The sequence below is a fragment of the Sminthopsis crassicaudata genome, chromosome 2 (assembly GCF_048593235.1).
Source record: "Sminthopsis crassicaudata isolate SCR6 chromosome 2, ASM4859323v1, whole genome shotgun sequence".
Classification (NCBI taxonomy): domain Eukaryota; kingdom Metazoa; phylum Chordata; class Mammalia; order Dasyuromorphia; family Dasyuridae; genus Sminthopsis; species Sminthopsis crassicaudata.
Genome location: NC_133618.1, coordinates 89,085,874 through 89,107,081, shown reverse-complemented (window position 1 = coordinate 89,107,081; position 21,208 = coordinate 89,085,874). Strand labels below are relative to the sequence as shown.

General features: G+C 37.9%; 1 protein-coding gene across 1 annotated transcript in view; it reads right to left on the bottom strand.

Moving 5' to 3' along the window:
- Positions 1-15,205: 15,205 nt before the first annotated feature.
- Positions 15,206-21,208, bottom strand: part of EPAS1 (endothelial PAS domain protein 1) — a 105,910-nt gene continuing 99,907 nt past the window's right edge. Inside the window, exons 14-16 of the mRNA XM_074286728.1 lie at positions 20,577-20,691; positions 19,350-19,532; positions 15,206-17,799 (exon numbers count right to left, since the gene is read on the bottom strand). Coding sequence (XP_074142829.1) covers positions 17,648-17,799; positions 19,350-19,532; positions 20,577-20,691 — 450 coding nt within the window. The 3' untranslated portion in view covers positions 15,206-17,647. The remainder of the gene's footprint in view (positions 17,800-19,349; positions 19,533-20,576; positions 20,692-21,208) is intronic.

Below are 21,208 nucleotides of genomic sequence, written 5' to 3'. Positions count from 1 at the left end.
TTGACCTGGGAACCAAGGATCCGGGTTCTAGTCTTTGGCCTACCACAAACTCTCTGGGTTTTTAGGCCAATTACTTATTTTCTGAGTTTGAGGATCTATAGAATGAGAGACTTATGCTTGAAAATCTCCAAGGTCACTTCTAGCTTTAAAATTCTTTTCTACAATTCTAGAACTGGTATGTTTTCTCCAGTTTTACAAAGGATGATGGACATCCTCTTTGACTTATCCAGAATTTCTATGCCCCTTTCTACCCATGAGTCTCTCGCTACCTCCCAAGTCCCCTCCCCCCCAAATCAGTTGAAATCCTTAAGTTAGAGAGTGGTTTTGGCCACTTAGCAAAACTAGTTCATGTCAAAATTTATGCTTCACTTCCCTACCCTGACCCCAGTGACTAATCATATTAATGAGGCTTGAGAGGAAAACACCACTTTGTTTCAAAACCAATGTGCACTTGTCTGTTGGCAGTTGTTTTCATTTGTTTCATTTAATTTCTGGGCCAACGTATAATGCCCTTTAAAAGAGAGAGGCAGGAATTTAGGTGACATTGGAAAGCAAACCCAGGTCCATTGATTCTAAAACCAATGCCTTTCCTATGCTAAATCTAAGAACCAGAGTTCAGTTTCTGTCCTTGGTACTTATGCACCATATCCCTCTCTAGGACTCAATCCTACTGCAATCATGAGCCTGGTTAAAATGATCTCTAGTTTTTAATCCTATGATAAGAGAGAAAGTCTATCTAACCAAGGCCTGAATTGCTCTTTCATTTCTAGGCTGTTGCTCATCCTAGAGCCCTCTTTAGAAGGTAGCTGGTCGGATAAATTGGTCACCAGAAAATGTCCATTTTCAAACCGGAAACCTTCCTTTCCTAATATGTGGAGCTCATCATGTTAACAAGTGATCTTTTTCTATAGATCACACAGGAGTGGTTTTCTATGTTGATTTAACCTCTCAGTGTTCAGTGTGTCTATGGTGAATACAGATTCACTTTTTTTTTTTAAATTAAAGCTTTTTATTTTCAAAACCTTTTTTATTTTCAACATTGGCCCCTTGCAAAATCTTGTGTTTCAATTTTCTCCCCTTCCCTCCCACCCCCTCCCCAGATGGCAAATAATAATCCAATATATGTTAAACATATTAAAATATATGTTAAATCCAATATATGTATACATATTTATACAATTATCTTGCTGCATGATAAAAATCATATCAAAAATGAAAAAAATGAGAAAGAAAACAAAATGCAAGTAGACAACAACAAAAAAGAGTGAAAATACTATGCTGTCATCTATACTCAGTTCCCACAGTCCTCTCTCTGGGTTTAGATAGCTCTCTTCATCACAAGATCATTGGAACTGCCTCAATCCAGATTCACTTCTTAAAAACCTGAGCCCCCTTGCATTGGAAAGGCATTCAGAGTCCCCTAGCACTGGGAAGTTTCTGCCCTCAGAGAGAAGTTCTTTGACCATAGCTTGGATGATTACTACATGACACTGACTGCCACAGAAACATTTCTGAAAAACTGTCAGGGCAGAATTTATGGGTCAACATACATGTTATGCAACCAAGGAATACTGGAGAGAGAAAGGACCTTAGGAATGAACTAATCCAATCACTCCATTTAACAGAGGAGAAAATCGGGGCCCAGAGAAGTGAAGTGATTGGTTGACACACAAATGGTCAATGGCAGAATCAAGGTTTGAACTGAGATCTTTGAATTCCAAGCACAGTTCTCCTTCAGTGTTCTTCAGGTTTTTAGAGAGAATATTTTGTGGTTACTGGTTTTGATTTTTGTTTGTTTGTTTTACTATGCCCCCTTAGTAAGTGCCTTTATTATGAGTGAATTAACTCTCTTGACTGATTATGAATAGGATACACACTCATGGACATTCACGAACTTTAAGGAGTATATACCAGAAGTGTATCCCTAAAACCACAAGATATTAAGCATTTTTTCCCAGTGTGGGATGAATTCAGAATTCCTGACTTCAATTCTTCCACTTTCTCTCTTAGTGGAAGAAAGACAGAATGTCAATCAGTCAAAAAAATACATAATAAGCACCTGTTATATGCCAGCAATGAGGAGAGGAAAAGGGAGACTTCGAAAGGAGGAAATGACTTAGAAATGGAGGAATAAAGATTTCTGCTGAATTCATTGATTTGGCCTGACAGGAAGGGAGCATTCAGTGATCCAGGAAGCAGAGAGGAGCAATGGGCTTTGACTACTGCCTGGAGTTTATGGATGAGCCTATACATATTCAGTATTAATTGACCACCCCATTTCTTTTTTCCTCCCCCATATGAACTTGCCCTACATAGGGTAAGATGCAAAGGAGAAATTCCAGGTCCTCTCTGTGTTTCAGAGACCCAGAGGAATTTTTCACTGTGTGTATTATAGGTAAACAAAAAAATGCTCCTCTAGCACAATGTCTGACAGGGACATCTAGTCCACATTCTAACCAATATTGGGAAATCCATATTGGGAACTCAATTGAGACCTGGCTTTCCCTCTGAAGGGAGAAAATATTTTCCCTTCTCATTATTTTTGGGTAAAGTTTTCAAAGGTACCAAGAGAGGTGTGTATGAAAATGTTGTATTTATTAAATTTGTGTACTAAATTTGGAGAAACAAAGGTGAGGAAGAAAGAGGGGAAGAGAGAGAGAAAAGAAAAGAAAAGAAAAAAGAAAAGAAGAATGTGTATGTGTGTGTGAGAGTGTGTGTATGTGTTTAAGAGAGTGTGAGAGTATATGTATATGCACACAAGTTAATAAACTCACCACAAAGGGGACCTGCGCCAAAATGTAAACTGAGGTTGGACTGAATGTCTTGGGAACCTCTAGGCAATAGAACCTAAAGCTTTTAGTTTTTTTCTACTAGAAAAACTCTCTCTCTGCTCCTCCCAATTATATTACTGTATGTTTCATTGATTCACTTCTAACTCAAACACATCTTACATAAAATTTTGATTGGAATATTTTTGTTGTTGTACAGTCATATCTGACTCTTAGTGACCCATCTGAGATTTTCTTGGCAAAAATATTGGAGTGATTTGCCATTTCCTTCTCTAGCTCATTTTAAAAGATGAGAAATTGAGGTAAACAGGGTAAAGAGACTTATCCAGAGCCACATAACTAGTAAGTTATTTGAGGCCAGATTTGAACTCAGGAAGACTCATCTTCTTAACTTCAGAACTAGTACTTTATTCATTGTGCCACCTAGACGTCTACTCTGTAGTGGTCAGTGACATGCAATAATCAAGTCCAATCTATGATAAAATAATTTCTCCTTTAGGGCAGCAAGCCTTCCTAATACTGGGGAGCTTCAAATGTCTTCTAAACATTCCGACTAGCTGGAGTTAAAACCAAATCTGCCCCCTTCTCTCTTATATTCTTGAATTCTAGTTCAATATTTGGTGTCCCCAGAAAACCAGATCTCTTCCTGAGACATTCTAGCAAATCACTCTTTGGTAATTCACAGAAAAAGATCATTAGATGGCATGATGAACTCCAGGTCCAGAGAAGGGAAAGTGGTTTGAAAATAGGCAACTTTGGGTGGTCAACTGTCACACTAATTCGTTTCTCAGAAAGGACTCTGAGATGGTGCTAGAGGTGATAACAATTCAGGTCCTGGTTAGTTGAACTTTTCTTTTTTATAGCTTTCTATGTGCTGATAGTTCTGAGTTCCTCAAGCTCCCTAGGAGGTACATTAATTATTATTTGGTCAACTCCCATCATTACTTGTTGTTCTTCCTCATTTGAATTCAAGTTCCTAGAAATTAAGGGTTGTTTTATTCTTGGTATTGAAGCCACAGCTGCTAGTGCAATGCCTGGCAAATAGGAGGTGTAAATAAATTCTTGCTGACCTTTTTGTGGTAACAAAGAACTGGAAACTGAGTGGATGCCCATCAGTTGGGGAGTGGCTGAATAAGTTATGGTATATGAATGTTAGGGAATATTATTGTTCTGTGAGAAATGATGAGCAGGATGATTTCAGAAAAGCCTGGAGAGACCTACATGAACTGATGCTAAGTGAAAAGAGCAGAGCCAAGAGAACATTGTACACAGTAACAACAAGATTATTTAATGATCAACTGTGATGGATGTGACTTTTTTCAACAGTGAGATGATTCAAGAAAATTCCAAGACTTGTAATGGAAAGTATCATCTGTATCCAGAGAAAACTATGGAGACTGAATATGGATCAAAGCATAGTATCTTTTAAAAAGTATTATTTGTGGGGAAGCTAGGCGGCACAGTGGATTGAGCACCAGCCCTGAAGTCAGGAGAGACCTGAGTTCAAATTTGGCCTCAGACACTTAACACTTCCTACCTATGTTCACTTGACCTGCGCAAGTCACTTAGCCCTAATTGCCTCAGCAAAACAAATAAATAAATAAGTAAAATTGTTATTTGTTTGCTTGTTTTTTTTCTTTCTTTCTTATAATGTTCTCTTCTCTAAAATATAATTGTTCTCTGAGAGCAGGTTTCTTGGGAGGCTTTTGGAGGCAGCCTTCGTTTCAGTTCAGTTCAATAATCACCCCAAATGCAGCCAGGAGTTAAAGTCCAGATCCTTTATTGTCTCCTTCAAAATAGCCTGGTTAGCTTTCTTTGAGTCCTATCTTTCTCCTTGGTTCCAAGAGCTCTTGCCACTAGTCCTTTGTTTCTTCCAGCTTCAGCCTCTAGCTCCCTCTGAATCTCCAGCCAGAACAAAGGTAAAAGATGGAATGAATCTTGACTCCTCCTCCCAGAGAGGGGGTTTGTGGGCTTCTGACTTGTGAATCTCCAAGAAGTCCTTTAGTGGGCTTGTGAACTCCTCCTTACATATGCTCTCTAAAGGTGTGAAGTCTAATGTGTGAACTCCTTTAAAGGTGTAAACTAAGTACATAAGCATTAGCACCTTATTTCAAGTTCTGGCCCATAACACTTTCTCATGTTTTTTTTTCTCTCCTGATCAGATTTTTCTTATGCAGCATGATGAATCTGAAAATATGTTAGAAGAATTGAACATATTTAACCTATATCAGATCGTTTGCTATCTTGGAGAGGAGTAGAAAGAAGTGGGAGAGAAACATTTGGAATAGGAGATTTTACAAAGATGAATATTGAAAACTATCTTTGCGTGTATTTGGAAAAATAGAATATTGTTTAAAAAAAGGCAGGGGGAAGAAACAAAAAAATTCTTGCTGATTGATTATAAGAAGGATCTAAAAATGTTTATCCTGGAAAATAGAAGACTTAGGAGAGACATGATTTCAAGTATTTTTAGTGGCTGTTTTGTGTAAGAAATATTAGGATTGTTTTGTTTGGCTCCAGAGTAGGACCAGGCAAACTCAGGAGAAGCTGCAAAGATGCCAACTTACTTCATATCAGACTCAAGAACAGGAAAACTTTCTAACAACATATTAAAAACAGTAATCTGTCCAGCAGTGAGTTCAATCAATCAAGGAACTAGTATTGTGGTGAAAAAGCTCAAGTTTAGAGCACTCCAGAGCCAAATCTCCAAGGGTTTCTCTTTCTCTTTTCCTTACCTCTCTCCTAGCATTGACCACTAAGTAAATGAACACCAACAGACAAAGAGAGCGTTATTTAAATGGCGGAAGTGTTGAAATCAAGTTCTATAAGAATTGATGGAAGGAACTGAGGATATTTAAGGGGTATAATTGCTGGATGGAACTTTGACCAGAGGATAGAAAAAATTCTAAAAAATTTGAGCTTTCCAGAATTTGAATGGCCCATTCCCCTTCACAGAGACTTTCAACGGGATGACTACTTGCAAGGGTTGTCTCAGAATGATACTTGCTTCTGTCATGAGTTGGACTAAACACGTCTGCGGTCCCATCCAATTTTGAGAGTCTGTTATTGAAAGATTCTCTGTATTGGCCGTGTACTAATCATCTGCCTTTTCTTGTATTTCTTAGTCTGCATCTAAATCTGTTGGTATCCACTACCTTTCTGTTTTTCTTTCTCCTCAATCATCTTATTAATACTCTTGCTGGCTGAATCTCTCTGCTGCTCATTTTTACTTCTTTCTTTCTTTAATTCTCTATATTTTCTTCCTTTTTTCACCTATTTATTATCTTTATTTTCATCCTACCATTTCCCTTAATTTCTTGTCTCTGTCTGCCTATGTCTACTGGTCATCCACATCACCAATGGAAAAAATAAACTGAAAGATCAGAGGAGAATCAGTTTCTAAGTACTCCAACCTTCTCTCTGTTGACCCTATATTAAGAAGACATGGGATTTATTTCCTGATCTGAGATGCTACCTGCAGAAACTTGGAGTCAGAGCAAAAGGGAGTTATTGGTAGAAGTATTTTTCCTGTCATTCCCTAAATTCTAGTGGTCTTATACTTGACCAGGTGGTAGATTAAGTGAAGTTAAGGCCAGATTGGAAGGGATTGATGGAGAGGAGAATAGCAATACAATAGCTTGCAAGAAAGAGTCATGTGTAGGAAGTCATGAAGAGTGGACAGAGACAAAAATGATCCTTATAGACATTCACAATCAGTGTGGTCCCACCCCCACCCCATCCTAAACTCTACTATTTACTACTTGATTTTCCTTTCTTATCAGGGTTAACAGGTGATTAGACATTCAAACATATGACAGCTCTACTTTGCCCTATATTCTCAAGTAGGATTATTAAAGTGATGGGGTTTATTTATAGAATTATTTTTATTATATATGTATATGATACAATATAATATAATTATTTATAGAAAGAATCTTCACTTTACAAAAGAATTAATTACAGGATTCTCTGAATGAATACTATTGTATTTAGGAGTGTACATAGGTCAATAATCTTTGACAGAAGGATGAGTTTGGCATGAATGATAGAAAGGTGAGGTATCAGAGACTTCTGCTGTTGAAATATTAAGATCTTCTCCTTCCCTCTTTCCCGCACATCAAATAGTGAAATAGAAGAAACAAGCAGCATCTTTGGCAAGGGAGGAGGAATGTGAATGGAAATCAAGCTTTCATTTATAAAAATTCAACTCATGTTCAACTCTTTATTGATGCTTAAAATGAGGTTACTCTTCCTGGAAACCACTTGTCCAACTCAGGTTATAACTTGTTGATCTTTTCATATTCTCTACCAAGAAGTTCCTATTTTTTCAACCTTCTTCCTCTTCCCCCCCCCCCCATTTACTTCCTTTTCCTTTCTTTTTAATCTCTTCTTGTTCCCCTGGCCCTTCCGATCTCACTTTTGGAAACCAGGCAGAGTCTCTAGACCTCAGCAGAGGGTTGGGGGCACAATGAGGTTTCTGTGCTGCTCCAGTTAGCTGTCAGCATGACGCTGTCCCCAAATGAACAGCTCCTTTCACGCTTCATTGGCCAGGGGCTCCAATGAAAGCTACAGTTTGTACAAGGATTTGGGCACAGTTTGGGGTTCTTTGGGAGTTATATGCGCAGCCCTATTGCCTGATTCAATGTTAGGCTCCACAGTGATATGGTATCTGCCTATCCTGTCTAATGGACAGACTGGTTCAGACATTAAGAAGTACCAATAGATCGTGGAATAGCTCAGATATGCTGAGTTGCTTAATTTCATTACTATCCTTAATTCCTAATCCAATTCCTTAATTTCATACCTAAAATCTAGGTCTGAGCCTGTGTGCTTGCCAGCATTGAAAATGATAAATATAGAGGTATGGAGGCAGACATTCATTAAAGATTGAGGGGGGTATATAGAAAAGAATAACATGGGTGATAATGCTCACAGTCTAGCTCAAAAATTGAGCCATCCACTCATGGAACATTTGGAGAATAATCCCAAACCTGCTAGAACATGTATGGTCGATAAATATATACTGGGATTGGGGGTAGGAGGACTAGTGAGCAGTTGGAAGCTTCATGAAGGAAATGAAAGTTGAGCTGAGAGCATGACACCAGGAATTAAGAGATAGAAGTGCTAATTCCAGATCTGCCAAATAACTGTTGAACTTTGTGCAAATTTGATTTCATTAGATCTCTGTTCTTCATCAATAAGATGAGAGGTTTGAATGAGAGAACTTTCAAAGTTCCTTCCACCTGAACATTCTAGGGTTCTATTCAACCAAATTATAGGACATCAGGACTCTAGAAGCTCCTCGCTCCATTCCCTCTCTCCTTTAGGAAGTGGTCTATTCTCCATGATTGAAGTCGATGTCTTGTGAAAATGAAAAGACATGGAAGGTCATAGAGGAAGAGTCAGAAATGTTCCCTGTACAGGACTGAAGGTTGGATATGACAGTGTCAGAGAAGCCAAGGGGAGGAAGGATGAATATCTATTAGAGTCCACTGTTCCTTTGTAGAGAGGTATATGGAGGTTAATTAATAAATGTTTAATGAATTGAATTAAATTGAAAGATTAGTGGATTTTAATTCAGAGAATCTGAACTCAAATCTTCTGTTACTACTTTTGTGACTTTGGGCAAGTCAATTAAGCTTTTGGAGATTTGGTTCTCTTATCTGAAAAACATCTGAAAAAATTTTTTTTTTAGAATGTGAGGTTAGGGAAGTCCCTCCCAGCTCTAAATCCTCTGATCCCAGGTGGGAGGGAATAAGGAACCAAAAAAAGGATCTTGGATTCAGACATTCAGATGCATCCTTCAAAATCTAGTTCAAGTCCCCTCAATACAACAAATTCAACAAACAAGTATTCAATTTAGCACTGTGTACTGAGGGAGAAACAAAGTTCATAGATTTATGTGAAAAATTGTAGCCCACAATGAACTCAATTTTTATTAAATTCCTAGAAGTGCCAAACCTCAGAATTAACAAGGACTCAGAGGTCAACAAGTTCAATGCTTTATCTAAATGAGAATTGTGTCTTTATTACACCTGCCTAGTGGTCACTCAACTTTTGTTTGACATCCTTCAAGAAGGAGACTATCCCAAGAAAGCCTATATATCATTGTTGGACAATTCTAATTATTAGGAAGTTTTTTCTTACACAGAGACAAAAATTGCCTCTCTGCAATTTCTACTTTATTCATCTAGTTTTGTCATCTAGGGCCATGCAACTTCTATCTCTAGGTTCACAGAAATTTGTCTGTTGAGCACTTAAAGATCTTCTCCTCTTCCTTGCATTTATTTATATTTATAAACTGGTCCCAACTATCTTTCCAGCCTCAATGGATATTAACACTCCTTCCACACTCTTCGATGCAGGCATTTCTCACATACAACCCTCTCTCTCTCTCATCTCTTTGCTCTGGCCATTTTATATACCTGATAGGAATCCTTTCTTACCTCATAGTGACCCTCTCTTCCTCAAGTACCATTTTGTGCAATGAAACTTTTCTCCTTTGACTGAGTGACAATGAGAGTGCTCTTCCTTCTAAATTACTAATCACTAATTTATGAATTTAACTAATATCTATCTATCTATAGATTTATCTACCTACCTACTTGGAGGCTTGGGACTTGGAGGTTGGGCTTTGGCACACCCACACGTTCGTACTCCTCACCCCAACCCCAGATTCTGAGTGTTGCCATCCTATAGAGGGCTCAGACCCACTAGCGACTATAGAAAGCATTGGGTATTTCTACTCCAGGGTGGGATGTGCAAACCATCAAAGTGAATGTGGAGCTCACCAACAAGTAGGTATTAGCACCACATGATAGTTAAGTGATTACTCATACTATTTCCCCTTATTAAAAAAGAAATAAAGTTTGTCTGACATGACCTGTTTCTGATGAAGCTATGTTATCTCTTTATCATCACTGTTTCCTTTTCTAGTTGTTCACTAACTAAAACATTTCATAATTTCAGACTTTTGCCAGGAATCAGTCAAGCTCATTTTATAGACTCTTTTCTCCCCCTCCATTCTTTTTATGTTTTCTTTTTGGAAAATCAGAGTGTTCATCATTCTTCAGTTCTCTGGGACTTTTTCACTTCTTTGTGATTTTTCAAATATTATTTACAATGGCTCATCAACCTCATTCTCCAAAGACTTCATTGGCCTATAGTTCATCTGTATCAAGGGCATCTATTTTATTATTTATTTTAAATATAAACTCCCTGTTTGCCATTTTCCCCCTCTTTTCCAGTCCAAAGATTACTCTCTTTGGTAGAGAAAACAAAAGCAAAATAACAGTTGAGCAACAAAGCTTTCTCCCCATCATCCATTATTTTTGTGCCATCTACTCTGAGGGAAGCCTCATTTCTTCTCTGATCTTCATCTTTTACCCAATTTAGCTTCAAAACAAAACAAAGATAAATGAACTAACCAAAGTAGAGGGGGTGTCCCTTTTTGTTATTTCTGAGCTTCCCTTGCAGTCTCAACTCATTGTGAACTTAACCAGTCCTGACACTTCTGTCATAGGACTATGCCCCCATGCAAAGCTCCATTCTTATTCCCGTCTTTGTACTAACTTGCTGTTTCCCTCCTGCTTGGATTATATTCCCATTTCTGCCACTTAGAATCTTTTTATCAAATTTCAAAACTCTGTTTAAATAACATCTATGTGCAACCTTCTCAGACTCAGAAAGCTTTACTTGTAGTTATTATATATATATATATATATATATATATATATATATATATATATATATATATATATATGTATGTATGTATTGACAGACATATTGTCTTTCCCAATAGATGTAAATACCTTGAGGTTAGGTAGTGCCTCATTTTAGTCTTTACATACCCAGTGCCTGGTACAATGCCTGGACCATTAGGCCTTAATAACTAGTGGTTGATCCATTAGAATGTGCTTCCTTTTTATTTTGCCTTTTCAGAATCTTCTCCTTCATGTTAATACATTCTTGTGGTGGGGTAAACTGATACAACTATTCTGGAGAGTAATTTGGAACTATGTTCACAGGATATAAAAGTATGAATACCCTTTAATCCAGCAAATATCACTACTTAGGACTGTAACCCAAAGAGATTTTTTAAAAAGGAAAAGGACCTATTTGTACAAAAATGTTATAGCAGCTCTTTTTGTAGCAAAGAACTGGAAATTGAGGAAATGCCCATCAATCGGGGAATTAAAAAAGTTGTGGTTTGTGATCATAATGGAATATTGCTATGCTATATGAAGTGATGAGTAGAATGATTTAAGAAAAATCTGGAAAGATTTACATAAACTGATAAAAGTGAAGTAGCAGAACTAGGAGAACATTGTACATAATAACAGCAACATTGTGCAATGATTAACTCTTTTCTCAGCAATATAGTGATCAAAGACCATTCTAAAGAACTCATGATGAAAAAATGCTCTCCACATCCAGAGACAGAAGTGAAAGAGTTTGAATGCAGATTGAAGTATACTTTTTTTCACTTTCTTTATTTTTTTGTGTCTTTTTTTTCCTTTTGTCTGTCTTCTTTTGTAAGATGACTAATATGGAAAACTGTTTTGCATGATTGTGCATGTCTAACCTACATCAAATTACTAATTGCCTGAGGCAAGGAGGTAAGAGAAAATTTGGAAGTCAAAATTTTAAAAAATGAATGTTAAAAATTATCTTTACATGTAATTGAGGAAAATAAAATATTTAAAAAATCTTCTCCCTTCTTTAGAGTCAAATGAAGTTCTAAATCCTGCATGAAGCCATTCTGGATTCTTTAGTTGTTGGTATTGTCTCCTTAAAGTTCCCAAGTACTTTTGTTCCTCTATTGCCCCATGAATTAGTGGTATTTTATATATCTTTGTGTAAAATTGTATCAGTTTGTGCCAGTGCTTTAGGGTGGAAGGTGGCATATTAAGTTTAGGTAACAGCCTCCAGGTAATATATTAGTTTTTTTGTTTGTTTGTTTTGTTTTGTTTTGTTTTGTTTTGTTTGTTTGAGATCAGAGATTGTTCTTAGTTCACAGAACAGTGCTTTGAACAGAGAGGTTGTTGAAATTTATTGAATTGACAGAAAGAAGCTTGAGAGATCAGATAAAGATGTTGAATTTTGTTTTACTTTTAAGAAGGAAAGAGATAAGAACATTTTTAAAGTCAGTAGAGAAGTGGCTAGAGTTTTGAGAATAGGAGAAAGGGGGACTGATCTAGGAAAAATTCCCAGAATGGGATGAGAAGGGATAACAGTAAAAGAGGTATTCTCCTTGTTATGAAGGAGGATTTTTTAGACAGTAGAGTAAAAGAAGAGATTGAGGAAGATATAAAGGAGATTTAATCTGTGTACTGGGGGAAAGAAGGAAGTACATAAAGATATGGCCTTGAGTTTCTTGATAAAGTCAGGAGGCAAGATCATGAGAGAGAGAGAGAGAGAGAGAGAGAGAGAGAGAGAGAGAGAGAGAGAGAGAGAGAGAGAGAGAGAGAGAGAGCTCGCGAGCTCGCGGGCGCTACGTGTGACTTTGGGGGTTTGGAAAAAGGAGAAAGTTTAGAACAAAAACTTGAAAAACAATAGTCAATCAGGAAAGAGAAAAAAATTGGTAGGTAGCAGCAAGGAATCAGTTGAGACTAAGTAACATAAATGTTCTTGTGACTGTGTTTTGCTATTAGGGAATAGCAATAATGAAGGTAGGTGCTGGAAGTGGACCCAGGATAGAGAGTAAATAGAGATTGAAGGTAAATTATTGAAAGGTGGAAGAAAGTACATAGCTGAACAGAGCAAGACAATGAAGTGAATAATAAAAGGCTAGAAATACAGGAGAAGTGAGAGAAAAAGTGGAGGTAATGATAAAGATAAAAAATAAGCTTAGGAAGAATGGAGCAGAAGGAGAAATGGAAGGATAGGAACTTGTTTTCAGAGAAGAGAAGTTTAGAGTTCAGGATTAGGGAAGTGGGACATTTTTTGAGAAATGGTGAGGTCTAAGATAAGAACATTCTTGTGGGTGGCTTTAGGACCATTGTAGAGGTGGATTATGAGTGTAGGGAGAGTGGATGAAGTAAAACAGTAATGTTCCAAAGGATATCAGTGTGAACACTGAAGTGTCCAACTATGATGGATGGAGAAGATTGTGATCCGGTAGTTGATCTCCTTGAAAAAAAAAAAAAGAGGGAGAGTGACCTGAAGGTCAGCAGGTGAAAGCTGCTTATAAATCTGCAAAAGTTGATGAGGAATGATGACAGTAGATCTGGGAGTGGAAATATGGAACAAGGAACATATTGACTGTTTTCTTTGTCAAGTGTATGAGGGTATGTGTTGCAGGCAGGGAGGAAGAGGCACATGACCAGCATAGGAGGTAGCCAGGGATGAAGAAGATTCTTTGAGGAAAATTCAGTGGATTCTAAAGTGACTTAATTGATCCAAAGAAAATTAAATCTATGCTCCTGAAGGCTGGTCTGAAACCTGCAATTCATAGGGATGTATACAGATTAAATTATGTGACCGGGAATCACAGTATTGGTGAGAAGGGAAGGAGGAATACACCCTTCTTCAAAATGGTGAAGAAAGATTAGCCCAAAGGGCAAGGTGGCGGAGTGAAGGATGCTGGGCCTGGAATGGGAGAGTTTTGATTTGAATCCCAGTTCTGCTACTTTTTATTTGGGTGATATTGGACAAATTCATTCTCTCTTCTGGGTCTTAAAAGCTTCTCTTTTCTGTAAAATGAACAGGTGGAAATTAAATAATCCTTTAAGTCACTTCTTGCTCTAAATCCATCATCAACAATAAATAAATTGCAAGGTTAAGTAAATGGGGAAAGAGCTTTGGGCTATTAAGTCAGAAATGGAATCCTTACTAACTTTATATTCCTTTGTCATTCTAACCAGATCAGTCTGTTCATTGCCCCTTTCTCCCGCTATATTTCTTCTCATGTTTATGTCCTCTTTTCTCTTTCCTATTTATCCAAATCCTACTCCTCCTTCAGGGCCCACCTTAAATTCCTTCTTCACAAAATCTTTCAAATCATTCTAACTTGCCGTTTCTGAATTTTCATAACATTTAGAGTTTGTAACACACTGTAGCAAGTCAATTCAATTCAACAAAGATTAAATGGTTACTATATGCAAGGCACTGATGGTGGGAGTTATGAAGATTTTTTTTTATAAGTCCTAATTCTTAAGGATCATTTGATTATAGAAAATTATAGGAAATTAAACTAAAAGGATCTAATCCAACTCCTTCCTTTCTTTACAGATGAAAAAACAGATTCAAAGAGATTATTCATTATATTGTTTCACATGTTAATATTGTCTGTTTGCTAGAATGGGTAATAGAAGGTACTTAACAAAAAGCTTGTTGAATTAACTTGAATTGATTGCCTGAATACATGAAATTTTGGGGGTAGGGAATCATTGTTTTAGATCATTGGAACACTCAAATCCTCCACTAAAGTCTTTCTCTCATGCTTCATTCTTTGGTGAAGATGACCCAGTATTCTTGAAGCCCATGCCAGCAGAGCACAAACTCTGACAGATTCTACAAGCTGGATGCTGTGATCTTCATGGTTGGAGAGAGACTTCAAAAAGATGTGATCATTGGAACATCTTCTAAGTACTCAAGGCTTTACTTTCAGTCAAGTGAAGGCTACTGCCAACTCATTAGCTCTTGAATACTTTGTCTCTAAAGGGCCAATCCATTCCTCACCTTTCCCTGGTTGCTCCCTAGCTTATTTCAAAGCCTTCTTTGGAAACTTTTCCTGATCTGTTCAGTCATTTCACTCTCTCCCTTTTGAACTTACTTTGCACCACTTCATGTATACGGTACTTACTAACTCTTGTACACATTGTTGACCCTCAATAAAACATCTTAAGCTTCTTAAAGACTGAAATTCATTCATTGTCTTTGTGTATGCAATCTCTAGGACAGCATCTTGTACACAGCAGATGCTTAATAAATGTTTGTTGAATTAAATTTGTTGAATCTGATCTGTAGAGTCATCACTCTCTCCCTTTTGAATTTACTTTGCATTGCTTCATGTATATATGATACTTAATACACATTGTACACATTGTTGACTCTCAGTGAAACATCTTAAGCTTCTTAAAGACTGAACTTCATTATTTTTGTGTATGCAATCTCTAGGACAACACCTTGTATACAGCAGATGCTTAACAAATGTTTATTGAATTAAATTTGTTGAATCTGATCTGTTCAGTCATTATCATTCTCTCCCTTTTAAATTTACTTTGCACTGCTTCATGTATATATGGTACTTATTAACACACATTGTACACATTGTTGACTCAGTGAAACATCTTAAGCTTCTTAAAGACTGAACTTCATTATTTTTGTGTATGCAATTTCTAGGACAGCATCTTGTACAGAGCAGATACTTAATAAATATTTGTTGAATTGAATTTGTTGAATCAATGCAAACCTTAATTTTCTAGAAATAATTTAATAAATACTTCATTTTACAATGATAGATCCATAGTAAGCAAGAGCCACCCACAGTGGTAGGATCAGTATACTTTAATAAGGTGTCAGTGGCAAAATACAGTTCCTTATAAAGTTAAAGTTCCCATACACGTATAATGTCATCAGTAAGAAATCATCAATATAATAGTTTATGAAGTCACTATGCCAACAGGTCAGGTTAATATGAAGCTTAGAACCTTTTTCAGAGTGTTTTTAGTAAAACTGTAAGGGTAAAAAAATGCCCTTTAATGAGGAAGCAACAGAGATAGAAATAAAACAAGAGTTTATGTGTCAATAACCCTTCAAGTACTCACATACTATGCAGGTTTGTCAAAGCTGCTCTGCCCAAAGAGCTACTCATCCAACATGGATGCTAGAGAAATTAATTCATTTTGCACTTAGATTTCTCTTTAAAGTTATTGTGTGGTTTTTTTTTTTAAATCTTGGATGAGTCTTTCCAGGCTCACCAAATCATGGCTTGTTATGAATTTTTTTTCATACTTGGGTTTGTTTTTAATAGTTTATTTCAATGCACCCATCATGACAGAAAAGGTTCTAAATGCTCAGTGTATTCAAACCAAAAAAAAGTAAGCTCCCCATATACAGTGAATTAGAGTGTTCTTGGAACACTCAGTTACAGTGCTTCCCTTTCTGAGCAAGTCAGTGCAAGTTAGCAAAGAGAACATAGAGAATCTGGCTTGGAAGCTGCCAGGCAGGCTGGTCACCAGTGAGTGGGCAGTGCCAGGCAGGAAACCAGCAGGAATTTCAGCTTGCCTCTCCCTACCTGGGTACAGGATTGCCCTTTGCCTTCTCTTCCAGCTTAGTCTGACCACAGATTGTCGAGGCTTTTGGGGCTATGGTGGACTCCAGCTCCTTCCTGGGTACTCACTTCGCCCCTCAGCTCTGCTGTACCCATGCAAAAGTGTCCCTCTGAGAGTCTGGCCCACTCTATACAGCAAACCTTGTTTCTGAATCTTGCTTCTGTGCTCTCTACATCAAATCTTGTTTCTGAATCTTGTTTCCTCTCTTTAATTCACATCAAAAGCTATTTTTAATGGCAGTCCTGAAAGCATCCTAATCTCAAGTGGAATGCCAATAGAGTCACATCACTCCAGGAACTTGAAGGGCTATCAACAGTAAGAGCAACAACAAAACCCCAGAGATTAAGAAAAGTTGTATTATTCCCCCCCCACCCTCAGCTTTCTCCAGCCCTCTCCCCACCCCTCACCCCATGACATCAGGCCCAGCAATAATAACAATAATAATAATAATAATGCATACATAATACATACTTAGAATATAAGGGAAATATGTCTTTTAATGCATCAGTGTATTGATTCTGCTGACTTCTGACTGCCTATTAGGCCTGCAGCAGATAGGACACAAAGAGCTAACAGTGGAGGAGAGACAATTAGCAAGCAATGTTAGTGCCAGCCTATGGGAAAGATATGTACAATCCTGCAATATCAGCAACACCGGGACAAACAAAATTAACAGCTTAAAAAAAAAAAAAAAAAAAAAAAAAGCTCTTAAAGTGATCTCTGAGCAGGACTCCATTTCAGTTTTGAAGTTTTTAGATATAACAAAGTACCAATATATATGATAAACACTTAACCCAGATATCAATTGTCTTAAAAAAAATACAAACCTCAGGTATGCTTTTGTATAATAATAATAATAACAACAATAATAATAAAAACACCAACCCACCAAATGGAAAAGACCCCCAGAACAAAACACCACACGATTTAGGAAAACCTACAATGTGCCACTTTCACAGATAACCACAAACATTGCAGCTCACTCTTCACATTTCTGTTTCTGACAGACGGTATCATAATGAGAATAGTCAGCTTGGAGAAAAAAAAAAAAGACATTACATTTACAATATGGTCATTAGTGCCAGGGAGGAGAGAACAGAGAACGGGGGACCGAGGGAATCATGAACCACAGTTTGGGAGCAGACTCGTTGTTGATTCATTTATCTTTGGCAACAACAATACAAAATAATTCTTTGCAATAAAATGGAGCCAAAGTGTTTTCTCTACAAAGGCACAAACACACACCACAGCTCGTTAGTATAGATATTGCAGAAAAATTCATGGTGACTATAAATTAGAAATAACAGGATTCAAGAAAGTAAGATCATATAAACTTTTTAAACATTTTCATTGAGAGAGGAAAAATACAGTAGCTGAAACATATTTCTCTTTTAAACATGGATAATAAAGTGAGTAAATTCAGAAAGGCCACTGTTTGGTGACGTAGACAAATTCGACATGTTAAGAACATCTCGTAGAAAGTGTTTTGGTGTTAGAAATATCATCTAGTTGCAAAAATAGAAACTGACGCTGTTGAAAGAGTGTTGGCCGAGGGAGGGGTTGCTACCGCCTGGCCCTGGTTCAAGTGGCCTGGTCCAGGGCTCTGAGCAGTTCACTCCCTTGCAGGAGCGTGGAGCTGCCAGGGACAGGGACATTAACCTCACAGTCATATCTGGTCAATTCAGGCAGCAAATAAGGTTCAAACGAAGGACCAAGAAGCCGGCTTGTCATGCCTGAAAAAAAAAATAAAAAAGAAATTAAACATCTTTGTAAAAAGAGTCTGGTTGACTACTAATTTTTGAGTGGTAAAAAATATGATTCAACAAGTGTTGGGTGCCTGCGTCCAGAGCTGTAATTAGGGCGGAGCCACCTGGGAGGGGATGGTATGTTTCCTCCCTCCATCCCCAGCCATCATGGTCTCCAACTCTGAAGGAGTCAGCCTGAGCTGCAGCACAAGACCCTCATCGCTCACTCATCCTGGGGGCTTGTGGTCCCCTTGTTTTTTGGGTCTCATTTCCCTCCCAAACTCCCATGGAGGTTCAGACCAGACTCCAGGGTTGAAACTCCCTCTTTTTTTTGATGTCAGAGTGTCTTTTTGCCACCTACTTCCCTCCCCCCCCCCCAGCTGAAAAGGTCTCATTAGCTGTCCAGCTTTGTCCTAGGGGACTGTGTGAAATGCAAGAGGAGAAAACCCAGTCTCTTCTGGCACAAGGAATTCAGAAATAAAGAGAAAACTAACACAGGAAACAGAAATAAGTCTAAGGTATGATGTGAATAAAGGCTAAAAAAATTGTGTGGTCCAGACCAAGTCAAACAGGTTGGAAAAACTCCCCAGTGCTGAGGGAAACTGATTAAAATAGAAATTATAATATCATTGGAAATAGTTAACAAAATAAATAAAAATGCCATAGCATATATATTAATATGAGTTTTTCTAAGTCAATATGTGGCTTCCAGGGATCTTTATGTGTGGTGGAGCAACCCTATGGTTTTTGTTTTTTATTTTTTAATTTTTTAAATAGGTCCTCTGTTTTTAGTTGAGTTTGACACTAAGTGCTAGGACTTCTGAAAAGGGAAAGCTCAGTTCTGTTAGCCTCTGTGCTCCAGGGAGGCTTGCAAGAGAAGGTAAGGGCTCTACCCAGAAACTTTGAGAAGTGGCAGGTTCGGAAGGAGGAGGTAAACTGCAGAGCCCCTTGCTTTGCTTCTTCCCCTTGGTGTCTGTTAGGGAAAGGGAGCAGAATGCCCTCTAGTCCTTCCCTGGACATTCCTAACATCAGTCATGCTCCAGAGTGGCCTTTTCTATTCTTTAGGACCCTGATAATCCAATCCTCTGGCTGCCCAGCCTGGGAACCATCCTCCCTGGTTGAGAATCTGGTTGGATATGCAATCTGACAAATTTTGAGTGCCTGCTCTCAGGGCACAAAAAGCAAACATGGCTGGGGGAATATATCTGAGCTATCTCACTCAGCCTCTCACACACGTTCCAGGTTCTTGTAATGTCTATGACACAAGCTCATAATGTATTTTTCTTTCTCTCTTCTTGTTTGTGGATAGTGAGCTGGGTCCAAAATCAGGAAGTCCTGAGTTCAAATCCAGTCTTATTACTGGACTTCTCTTCATGTAATCTCAGATGTCATTAGGCCTAGTGTTCTTTACAAATATTTCTCAACAAATATTTATTGAACCATGATAATTTATGAGGCACTATGTTCTCTTCCTAGCCTCTGACCTCTTTGCTATGATTGAACCCCATAATGAGATGGGATGAGGAAATGACACTCACCTGATAACTTGTGAACCAGTGGTGGTGGTGGTGGGTTGTAATCCTGATAGTGGGGAGTATAAAACTGGGGAGAATAGACCGCTTTTGGATTTTCCCCAGGGTCCAAAGATGATGGTGGTTGTGGGGCTGGCAAATGGCTTAATGGCTGGCTCAAGCCCAGAGCTGGATTATGGATAAACTCATCTGAAAGAAAAATGCTTGAGAATGAATATGTTATGGCTATCAACATGGGTGTAAGACGTGGGTGTAAACATTGTTCAAGTCTGGGAGGAGGATAAAGGGGTTGTTAACCCATTGTGATGACCTTTTCCTCTTAGACTAATCATTGAAACATTATGGTCAAACTTGATTGGGAAGAAGATACTCAGAATCCCTTTGCAGGAATGAAATTATAGGATTCAGAGCTCAAAGGAAATATAGAAATAAAATAACAATAACAGTTGGCATATCATAACACTTTAAGGTTTGCAAAATGCTTCACAAATATGACTTCATTTTATTCTTTATTTATTCTTACAACAATGTATATTATTATTCTATTTTATAGATGAAAGAACTGAGTCTAATAAATTAAGTGACTTGACCAGGGTCATATATCCTGTAGGGGTGTCAGAGACAGGATTTAAACTCCAGTTTTCCTGATCCCAAGCCCAGGGCTCTATTATGTCAGTGTATTATAGATTAAATGAAAGGTGCCAAGATCACTTGGAAAAGGCAGGATTTGAACCTGACATCTGTGGCTTTTAATTATACCAGGGAGGAGCCAGGAATGGCCATTTATGACCCTTCAGAAGTGATTTTTAAGGTTGGGTTAGGATTCCAAATTTCTCAGACAACAATCATGAGGGGCAAGATAGCAGAAGTTAATAATGTAGCCCTTGGCTTGGTTGGGTTAAGGAGACCCTTTGAAAATCAGCATGGAGGATGAAGTCAAGATATTTCACTGGTTCTACCTTGCTTTCAAAAGGCATAAATGCTATGATTAAAGACAATGTATTACATTTTGTTTGACTTCTTAATATTCCACAAGCCTTTAACATCTATGATCTTTTTTGAGCTCCATAGTGACTGGGCAGGTAAAAAAAAGATCTTACATTTGGCTGATGAGTAAAGTAACATCAAAAGAGGTATCAGAGACAGGCATCTAAAGTAACAGAGTCGTGTCCTGTTTTATCTATTTCTCTTTCTACCAGAACATTAAGAATGACTTAAGGCTGGGGTACTTACCATTGAGGACACTCATACTCAAGGATTTCTCTGGCATTAAGGAACAGTTTCCACCTTTGAGACTTTTCATCCTTTTCCACATTAGGTGAGGAGCATTACTGCCAGGCAAATTTCCCTTTGGATCAAAGAAAGTAGAAAACCCATATTTTAGCCAAGGAAAGAGAAGAAAGCCACCTCAGAAAAGTTTGCCAGTGATAGAGGTTAAAACAGCTCCATAAGATCATTCTATACATCATTGGGATCCACACTAAGAGTGCATCAACTCTGAGGGCAACCAAAGTCATGGATGGGTGGGGCAACATGTCTCTACTTCCCATGCACAGATAGCAGTGTACTAACATGCAAGACTTTTAGGTAACAGCAGTGTGATTCATTGAACAGAACATCTTTCTTTTTTTTTTTTTTTCCCTCTTCTACCCAGCAGGTAATTGTGAGACAAACCAGATTAAACTGGGAGAAATTGTGAACTGATCCAACTATTCTGCAGAGCAATCTGGAACTATGCTCAAAAAGCTCTCGAACTGTGCATACTCTTTGATCAAGCAGGGGACTGGGCCTGTATCCCAAAGAGATCATAAAAAGGGAAAAGGATCCACATGTATAAAAATGTTTGTGGCAGCCCTTTTCATAGT